Consider the following 10,901-nt stretch of genomic DNA (forward strand, 5'->3'; position numbering starts at 1 on the left):
TCATAACCATCATCCTCATATTCACAATTTGCCAAAAGTAACAGAAGAGCCAAGTAAAAGAAACCAATACAGTCAATCCACGGAGGACATATTGAACAAACAAATACTGTTATTTGGGCTAAGGTCAGGGAGTTTTCAGACACCCTATATACTAATACATGAGTGTTACACAGAACCGAGATGATACCAAATATTCTATAAATTATGCAAAATGCATAATTTTATTTAATTCTGCATATTTCAATTATATATGGAATAATTGTAGATGCTGTACCCTTAGTGAGCCTTCGAAATTAATCAGAAAAAACTATCCAATTGTGCAATGCGGAAACTCGAAATTTCACGTAGATAATACTCAAACCACGTTTACCACCTCCATCATAAAAACTTTTATTGTTATGTTTAAGCACCCATATTTATAATTATGTTGTTATGTTAAGCATCAATACCAGTATGTATGTCAGTTCAGTCTCATTGATAAATGTTCAACTTTGCATGTACTAAACAAAAGAAATCAACGTAACTAATTGATTGATTTGCTTTATTTTACTCCACTTTTTGTGCCACTTTTGGTGAACTTGCAAAAATGGGGATGAGTGATGAATGCACACTCACAAACATCCATGCCCAGGCCAGAATTCGAACCCGGGACCCCTGGCATCGTAGTGCAATGTGCTAACCACTCTGCCACGGAGGCCGGCTCAACATAACTGAAAATAAAGTCTGATGCCATTACTGTATTGCTTCAGATTCAATCACATATTTTTGTGGCACTTGGGAATCTTATAGGGTCTGCAATGATGTGAAACCTGTATCCTGGAAATTACATAAAACACACTTTCTTTTTCTTCTCATTACTTTTGACACCAGTATTGTGGGGATAGAAGTTTCTGTAATTAAGTAATTAATAGTTTCAAGTATCACCATCAATACCAGCGGGAGTCTGTAAGAGTACCAGCATTGTATTGAAATCAGGTCAAAGTGGCATCAGCTCAGTTTTAGTAAAACTTTCTAATCCTTGAGCACCATGTGATTTACCGGAATTCTTAAAGCTTTTGAATCGCACCCCAGCCATTTTGTCAAATCAAGTTCCATGACATATCCAGGAATTTTAAAATGAATGTGTCAGTAACTCTATAATGCTCTAACATTTAAATAAATATGAACTAAATCTTCAATCTTGCATGATAGTTAATTAAATAAATATTTAAATTAACATTTATATGAATCAAGCTTATACAACAGAATTCCAAATAAATTCACCATGTGTGTGCGAAATATCCCCAACTGGGAAGCAGATTGAAGAGAGAAATTTAACGTGTGTCCAGTCTTTAATCTTGCTGAAAAAACCACCCATATATATAATTCTCATACTTTTCCATTAGCTTTTCACTCACAAGTAGCACCAAATGAAAATGACAAATGTAAGCAAATTGTGAATCTAGGAGTGATATAATGAATTTCATGTTAAGACAGTTTGGTGTATATTAAGAGTACATATTTGTACATAAAATGCAGAATTTACACCATTTCTCCAGTTTTCATTGAGTAATGCAGATTTATTTGTGGGACAAAATATGATTTCTACAAAAATTCTATAATTTTGATCATTGTTATTTACATGGCATAAATCAAGGCTACACGTGTTACTTTGTACTCCTTCACCGCCATATTTTGCAAATAATCCCTGGTAATAATGGGAACAGTGACTTCAGATACTTCAGTAGGTGGATTTATCGAGTAATCCAGTTATGGAGAAAATGGCCCAAGACGATGAAAAATAATATTACATGTTTCAATGCACTTATATGATTTCTACATATTTCTGTGATTTTCTCCACATATTTTTGTATGTTTAAGGTACATAAGAATCCTGGTCTTACTCATACGCTTATTTCCCTGACTATTCCAGGTTTTTACTATTAAACACATTTGTATTTTCAATATTTTCAAATGCTTTGCCAGCATTTGCACTGTGACTACACACTTTGGTGTGGCACCTACCTAAGTATATTAATATATCTGTTTTGATACATGAAGATGTAAAATATTTAACTTACAACTGGACAATGATAAATATACTTAAAATTTCTATCCTATGAAATTAGAAAATAGAAATTGCCTTTGATGTACGTCACGACTGAATTTCCTGTAAAAGCCTTTCTTGCAAAGATTACACTTGAAGCTGACGGACTTCGAAGCACTCGCAACCTTGGGTTGACTTTGCATCCCGTCATCTTCACCTTTCTGCTGGAACATCGCAAATGGTTCCCTCTCATCGTCCGACCATCCAGCCAGAAGATGCTCTTCGGAGAGCTCCATCACACCTTCACACTCGTTGTCCGACGTCTGGGTTGCAACAGAAACCGTCACTGGTGGCAACGGGTTCGTGCATAAATTCTCCGGACTCAGGAAAGCACCAAGGTTCAACGGTTGACAGTCGATATCGTTCAAGGAAGACGGTAGATAGTCGGCGTGATTATTGTGCAGAAGCGGCAATGGTTCGACGGAATGTAGGTCATCGGCACACGGCGGTAAGTAATGCCGATCTTTTGCACCCATCTCGTGAGCCGACCACTGAGTATGTCCCGGAAGCTCGTTCGGGAATGAATTATTCTGGCTAAACTCCAACCCACCAGGATAATTAGGATCAAAATCCTGCTGCCTTTCGAACAACCCCATCTCCTGAAGATCCATCTTGCTACTGTTATCCTTGTTGAATGGTAAACTGCCCGACAGCAACGGGAAATGGGACAGTTCCATTTGCTGCCATGGAAGAAGATGGACTTGCGACGGAGATGGAAGCGTGTCGCAATTTGCAGAAACGGACTGGAGCTGAAGATCGGACACAGCATCCACCATGCTTGGTGCTGCATCTGACGAATGGCTTGGATCGACTGGCTGGCTGGTTGCAATGGTTTGCTCCCAGTTTTCCAGGGAGCGGCCTGGTGAGGAATAGTGCTTTCTGCTGCTCAGGATTTCAACCAGTGTCTCAATCCCTAAAACCTAAAATGAAAAAATTGTTTCTTTAACTAGAGTTGTCAGAAGCTGATAAATACACTTTTTTATTGATGTAATTTAAATCTGACAGAATCCTCACTTGACAACATTGGACTTTTGTAACATAAGAGAAACAAACATGGTTAATCATTCAGAAGGCACTGTAGTTCAGTTGTTACGGCATCTGACTGTTGTGGGAAACCTGGGTTTGATTCCCGGGATCGGTGCCTTATTATGGTGCAGCTCTGGGGCACACCCAGTCACTAATCAATTGGGCACCTAGGGGTAAAGGCAGCCAGAGCAAGATCCTGATCACATTATCTCCATTCTATCCAGAATTGAGAATGTGTGGAGACCTACCTCTACGTGCTTTCATGGCACGGTGCAATGCCAGGGATAGCTTTGCTTTTTTAAAGCATTATTTACAAGGACCTAACATTTGTGAGTTTCTTTCCTCACCTTTCAATGTTCTTATCCCAACATCCACGCTTGCAAAAACAACCTAGTATCTGCATTAAAATTATAGTTATAGGAGTTTCCTGAATATTCTTGTTCTTTGCCTTTTGAGCTTGCAACAGAATTTCCAAACTAATCAACTATTCAACTTGAAACCTGAATTATATTACTTCCTTACTCCTCCATGACATGAAGAACAAACGAAACTATATTAACTTCATGATCAAATGCAAAGATTTGACCTTGGAATGTGATATCAAACACCTCTAAGAGACTTTAAGACCAAGGCAAGGCACAGCGGGCAACAGTGACATGTGACACTTGCTTTGTGTTTGAGTAGAGTAGAGTTGGTGTTTTAAGTTCACTTTATGTGCAGCAGCAAGGCTAATTGGGACTGGACCTACAGTTTAAAGTGGGATCCGAACCACTATGTGCCTCCACTTTGTATCAAACCCGGGACTCCTTGATTACAAGGCGACGATGCTACCACTGTGCCATCGGGGAGGCCCCACATGCCACTTGGAAATGAAGTCTCAGTAATATGACATGCTGCACCTGTTGCTTGCTATGTCACTCACATTGAACCATTTTCTTAAGATAGTGCATTGTGACTCATTGCTCTGATAGTAGAGAGGCTCCTGACACTTGTCACTTTGGTGTAAAATTCTTGTGTCCCTTGTTGCCTGTCACTTTGATCTGAAAGCTCTGTAAATATTGAAAAAGTGATGAAGAGAGTTGACAAGATATCACCCTAAGATATACTTTGTGCAGTAAAATATTACTTAATGATGACAATACTACCTCAGCAAGATATAATATGTTTTCAGCCTGTGCCATCGTTGTGGACAACGTTCCAGTGTAAATGAATTTTAGCAACGTGTGCAGATTATCTGGAACAAGTGTGATACCATCTTTAGCCAGATCTTGGTCTAGATGAAGCAAAGCAGTGCCTGAAAGAGAACAAAAAGATGTTAGTTCCATAAGTACACCTGGGAAGATCCTAAGGTTGTATATTTCACCAAGTTCACTACATGTTGGATAATGGAGCAATATTAAAAATATTGGCCAAATCGTATCAATAAAATTCACTTTAGACACACACTTGTCATGCATATATAAACCACAAATTGTACAGAATGATCAAGAATGTAACAATTGCTGAAAATGAGCGTAAAAGTAAGGTTGGAATTTGGAGAAATTAATTTGCTTGTGGGACAATCCATGTCAAGTGGTCCAATCCATGTTGCTCGACAATTTTTAAAAAATCTAATTTTTTCTGTGCAGTTACTGTACCATGTTGTTAGTTGAAAAAAGTCATTATTTTAATTTTAGTGGCTGTAGGTTTCGAGTGGCAGCCATACTTGTTTTCAAAGATCCGCCATTTGGTAGTGTCGTAAGGGGTTACCGAATCTGAAATATCTAAGTCCCTAATTATCCTATCGATCTGGAACAAAAACCAAAATGATCAGCGAACTGTAAGCTACAAGACTGTGTATTAGCCATTGTTACATATGAATTACGAAAGGGTGAAATTTACGTTTAAAAAAGTAGGTCATAGATGCTAAAAGTCCTGATTTTAGCAGATAATATTTGCAAGAAGGGAAATGGTCAGGAAGTTGAGCTTTACTGGATAAAGAGCTCTGATATAGATGTGCTCATTCACCAAGTTTCAACCCTTAGACATGCCCCCCTTTTTTTCTAGAAATGATTAAAAAGTTAGAAAAGTGAAAAAAGTGCACCTTTCACTTTGGTGGGGGACCTGATAAAAATATACAATCCCTCCCCATAACAGTTCGGTATGAATATATTATGTACCAAAAATTAGGATTTTCAGATTTACTTATATCCTGGACCACTTGACATGGATTGACCCTTGTTTGAAAGATCATGTACTGGTCTTAAACATCTTTGAGCCTCAAACCATAAACCACGAAAAGGTTCTTGCTCCGAAGCACAGATAGTCACGTAACTCTTTTAAATTCATAATTTCTCTGGTACATTTAGTGGAGCATTTGGCAATGGTTCTGAATGTTCAATAGTTTTCTTTCCATATTCAGGACCGTTATCCTTCATTTCAGTCATTTCCAGTATTCTCAATGGCTTCCTTATGCAGTTCAACAAATTGTGAAAATCATTGCACAATCAGATCCTGGGCCTTTCATACATTGCAATTAATGTTTGATGAAAATATTGAATGGCAATCAGCAGGAAATGAGACTAATTTATACAAAATACATAAATCACAATGTAATCTCATAATATACAAATTGCTTAAACTATAACTTTCTTCTGTTGAGTTAAGGCTACTGAAAACATACATAAACCCATTGCACATTGCACGCTCCGAGCTTCCATTTATCAAAGCAGACTTGCAGAATGGCGTGCATAAAGCAACTGAAGAGTAAATAATATTCTTTTTGCCCTAGCTGTTATTATTCTTGGGTACTAATTTACTATTCCACAAACAGATTTCTTCATTTTTACAGAAGAAACTACTTACGGTAATAAGTTCCTGTAGCATTGTCTAACATCTGGAAGGTGTTTTCTGTCATGTGGGTATGTATCATAGTGGAAATTGATTATTTTTGTTGAAAATTGATTCTCCGATGCACAATAGGCTTTGGAATGTACACCTCCGTAGATTATCATGTGTCATGCTTGTGTATTGTCGAATGCAGGGTTTCCAACAACGACATTGTTTTCCAAAAAGATGACGTGTTGTGGATGCGTGGTGAAATTCATACCAGGTGTGGAAGATCGACTGGATTTTGGGTAACAGTTCGATACATTGGAGAAACATTAAAATCGGATATTTTGGGTTTCTCATGGTTCGTACTTACGAATTGTGTATTGCGGAACATAGTTCAAGGTGCCATTATGCTTTTTACACGAAAACAAACACAATTTTTCACAGAGAGTAGTTTTTGTTATTCATTTTTTCGCTTCCCTAACACACAATATGGCGGGCATACGTTGACTACCATTGTCGGTATTAAGTGTTTCCAACCTTATTCACAGAAAAATACCTACTATGGTGTTCATCACATGTGCAAATTGCACATTATGCACGGGTAGCTGACGGATAGCCCCACGAACCATTTCCGATAAGGTTTGTTAGGTTTGGTTAGGCAGGCATAGTTAAAAAAAAAAAGGGGGGGGTTGGAAACACAGACAGGGGGTTCCGTCATCAAACGTATGGAGCATCCAGTTCACGTAGGAAAGCAATGGCAATTCTGTGTCGGTGAGACATTTCTCTTGCAAAATACATGATTTCCAGGTCAAATAGATTCCACGATGAAAGACAATACCTCGACGAACGCTAGAAACCTTAGAGAAACTCATTTTTGTAAGTAGTTTCTTTTGTAAAAATGAAGAAATGTGTCTCCGATATAACGAACTGTTACCGGATTTTGTAATTGGGTACTTGAAAAACAGGAAGCCCCACAAACCATTTCTGGCAAGGTTAGGTTAGGCAAGCAGTTAAATTTTTTTTCGTAAAATAATGTGAAGAAGCTTAAAAAGAAAAAAATCCACTTGAGTATTTTTTGGGTTATGAAGGTTGGAAACACTGCATCGACAAAACACAAGCACAACGTGCAATGATCTGCTAAGGTGTATGCGCCATACTGTATCTTACGCAAACCAAACAACGCAAATAAAGAAGTACTCGTAATGTGAAAAATGGAAATTCCTTTCATCAAAAAAACGTGAATACACCTTCAAGGATGTTCCGAGAAGCAGATAGGTAAGTACGAATGTTAAAAGTGATGAAACGAAGAAGTTACATGTGTTTGTGGAATAGTAAATTTTTACCTAAATTTATTCTATTATAATCGTTACAACCCAGAAGAGTCCATGGCTGTAGAAGCACAAAATGAACATGTAGTGTTTATCTGTACTATAATCTTGATATTTCTTATTCACAAGTAGAGAGAGAATGCAAATTTGAGAATCCTATAAATTATTTATTTGAAAGTCCTGAATACAGAAAATCAATTTTACGTCAAGATATCAACCTGTAAAGAAATAAACAATTAATTAAATTTCTTCATCATTAAGCAATTTACATGCAATAGATATCGTCAATTCTACTGAAAGACAATGAGAACCTTACAACAACATGGGTCATTCCATGCCAAACGATCCAATGCTGGTTGCATGACCATTTTAGAAAAAATTCATTTTTAGTACATACGTTTCTACATGTTTCTAGATATCAAAACCAATGTTCAAAAAATTTATTGTCTTTAGTTCTCCTCGGGCAGCCATATTTCCAACATGGCGCATGACTTTTCTTGCTCATGTAACACTTTTCAGAAACCTTAATATCTCAAAAACCATTAGAGCTAGAGATCTGAAACAAAATTCATTTTGTAGCTAATGAAGTATGCTATCTATGATAATCAAGTATGCTTTGCTTAAAATTGCATCGTAAGTACGAAAATTATGGTCGAATGTAAAAAATTGCGAAATAAATCATTGATAGGTGTCTCCGGTATAGTAAAGTAGTACCATTTTTTTGAACATTGGTTTTGATATGTAGAAACATGTACAAACGTATGTACAAAAAATGAAATTTTTCTAAAATGGTTGTCAATTCATACCAAAAATACATGCAGCACCACTAAGATGAACTAAATTCGGTAACACTTTACTATACCTGAGACAGATTTCTTCAAATTTACAGGAGAAAGTACTTACGCAAATCATTTTCTGTAGCGTTGTTTATGTTCGGGAATGTAATTTTGATTCATTTTAATGCGAATGCATGTGGTTTTGTACGAAAATCTATATTAAAATTTCGGTAACCACCAAACGTCTCTAATTCCCTTATTTTCGTATTTTTCACATTGATACTTACATATTCTGCATTCGTAAGGATTCTTCTATTTCGCGTTTCGTTTTTTGCAGGCAAATAATCTCAATTTTCGAAATATGGAGTATTTTTATTTTCTTCGCTTTTGCTTGCGTTACACGCGATATGGCGGAGAAATCTTGACTAGCGTAGTCCATGATCAGTGGTTATGCAGTGTTGCGACCTTCTTCATAGCAAAATATCTAGGTACTAGTATGGAGAATACGTAAGTACGAATGTCAAAAATTGACGAAACTCGGAAGTTATAGGTGTCGTGTGGTGGGTGTGAAATTGGTGCCGGGTGTTGAGGATCCGGTGGAGTTTTTGGTTGCACACGGGGTGGTGAAGAGAGGGAAGGAATGTGCAAAGTGTGAAATTGGAAATAATTGCGAATCATTGGCGCTAGCACCACGAACCATTGGCACTAGCCCCATGAACCATTGGCACGTGGATAGGTTAGTAGGGCCACGCAAAGGTTTCAATAGTGAAAAAGATAGCCCCACGAACCATTGGCGCTAGCCCCACGAACCATTGGCGCTAGCCCCACGAACCATTGGCGCGTGGATAGGTTAGTAGGGCCACGCAAAGGTTTCAATAGTGAAAAAGATAGCCCCACGAACCATTGGCGCTAGCCCCACGAACCATTGGCACGTGGATAGGTTAGTAGGGCCACGCAAAGGTTTCAATAGTGAAAAAGATAGCCCCACGAACCATTGGCGCTAGCCCCACGAACCATTGGCGCGTGGATAGGTTAGTAGGGCCACGCAAAGGTTTCAATAGTGAAAAAGATAGCCCCACGAACCATTGGCGCGTGGATAGGTTAGTAGGGCCACGCAAAGGTTTCAATAGTTAAAAATTGGTTTCGAAAAAAATATTCGTAGCCCCACACACCATTCTCGGATAGCCCCACGAACCATTGGCGCTAGCCCCACGAACGATTCACGGATAGCCCCACGAACCATTCACGGATAGCCCCACAAACCATTCATAAATAGCCCCACAAACCATTCACGGATAGCCCCATGAACCATTCATGGATAGCCCCACGAACCATTCACGGATAGCCCCATGAACCATTCACAGATAGCCCCACGAACCATTCACGGATAGCCCCACGAACCATTCATAAATAGCCTTAGAGATACTGGGCGAAATGGGGGGTTATAGCCCCCATCAACCTCACATTGAGCACGCCACTGATTCTGTGCACGTCATGTTGTCGCAAGTTCGTAATGAGAAATGATGAACAGTAACTCACGTTTATTTACGTTCTAGAACTGTTACACAGTTACAAAACCGCGTATTTGGAAACACTGACCGGTTGTTACGTCATGAAACGCTCGCAAATATTTGGTTCACGTAGTAGACAGACATCAAGGGAACAGCTTTCGTGCATTGGAGTGACATTAATGTCGAAAATTACATGATTTACCGGCAAAAAAATTTCAACGAGGTGAAAACAAACTTCCAAGACCTTCCTAAAGTATAAATAAACCCATTTCGGTAAGTACTTTCTCCTGTAAAATTGAAGAAATACGTTTTGGGGATACGAAAATTTTACCAAATCTATTTCCGACGCGCTATTGCTGCTGCCGCTATTTGCTTCCTGCATGAGAGCACAATACGCACTCGTATTGTCCGTATATGCTAAATTGAACGAAAGGAGTGCTAATGGAACCAAACCTAACAGGCCTAACCTAACCTAGTAGGCATACCTCGTCCCCATGATGGTTTGTGGGGCTATCGTGAATTTTTGGGCTAACGTCAATGGTTTTTCTGGCTCAAGGAACGATCAACGGTAAGCTATCGCCATGTTGTGTGTGGAAATAAACAAGAACAGTAAGTACTCGTAAATGTAAGAAATATACATTACTATCCTAACAAATTCAATTATTTCACCTAAATAAGTGTTCCGGAATGCAGAATAGTACGTTAGCAATGTAAAAAAGTGCGAAAGAAATTATTCCCAGGTGTCTCAGGTATAGTAAAGTAGTACCCTAAATTCACTGGTATTGTCTATGTCCGAGTAACGTTGCCCTCCGCAAACTGATTTCTCAAGTGTGCTTTTAAGAGATAACACTGCTAAAACGCAGTTAAAAGGCAATAAAACATAATAAAGATTTGGAAGTGTATTGAAATCATTTTACCTGGTTCCTGGATAAACCTTTGTTTAAAGTAGCTACTACTTGCTGCTAAAATAACTTTGTGGGCTCCGGTTACCTGTCCACTACAACTTAAATTTATGTCAACAATTGCCTTTTCCTCTAAAATCTGACGTAAACCACGAATTAAAAAAGCAACTTGCTCTTCGACAAAGAAATCAACTTGTTCACAATTTGCCATGATAGCCGCAATTTGTGATTCTTTTGTTTTTGTATTTCCGACTCCATCGAGATATTTCGAGTCTCGAATTTCCAGGGTCTAGATGGGCATAATCGATTGATTCGATTATTTTAATATATCGAGACGACACGCTGGGACTATGGCCGTGTCCGAAAGGTGCAAGACCGTACTTGAAGCGAGCATACTTCGAGAATGGTCTCGCAGTGCGGTCTTGAAGTCGTGGAAGTGAAGATCTTTCGAACTGCAC

At 38.5% G+C, this 10,901-nt stretch overlaps 1 protein-coding gene across 1 annotated transcript; it reads right to left on the reverse strand.

The window, feature by feature from the left end:
- Nucleotides 1–2,091: 2,091 nt before the first annotated feature.
- On the reverse strand, nucleotides 2,092–10,654 carry LOC145988952 (uncharacterized). The gene is made up of 3 exons (XM_083124255.1): nucleotides 10,459–10,654; nucleotides 4,258–4,406; nucleotides 2,092–3,006 (listed from the first exon to the last, which is right to left on the reverse strand). The coding sequence occupies exons 1-3, from the start codon at nucleotides 10,652–10,654 to the stop codon at nucleotides 2,092–2,094; spliced, it is 1,260 nt and encodes a 419-aa protein (XP_082980381.1).
- Nucleotides 10,655–10,901: the final 247 nt, after the last annotated feature.

The sequence above is a fragment of the Lepisma saccharinum genome, chromosome 6, assembly GCF_977018435.1.
Source record: "Lepisma saccharinum chromosome 6, izLepSacc3.1, whole genome shotgun sequence".
NCBI classification, from domain to species: domain Eukaryota; kingdom Metazoa; phylum Arthropoda; class Insecta; order Zygentoma; family Lepismatidae; genus Lepisma; species Lepisma saccharinum.

Excerpts from the sequence above, each read along its gene's own strand:
- LOC145988952 (XM_083124255.1), bottom strand. The coding sequence starts at position 10,654 with ATGGCAAATTGTGAACAAGTTGATTTCTTTGTCGAAGAGCAAGTTGCT. Across the intron at positions 4,407-10,458 it reads AAGGTTTATCCAGGAACCAG|GCACTGCTTTGCTTCATCTA; the intron begins GTAAAATGATTT and ends GTTCTCTTTCAG. Across the intron at positions 3,007-4,257 it reads ACATATTATATCTTGCTGAG|GTTTTAGGGATTGAGACACT; the intron begins GTAGTATTGTCA and ends TTTTCATTTTAG.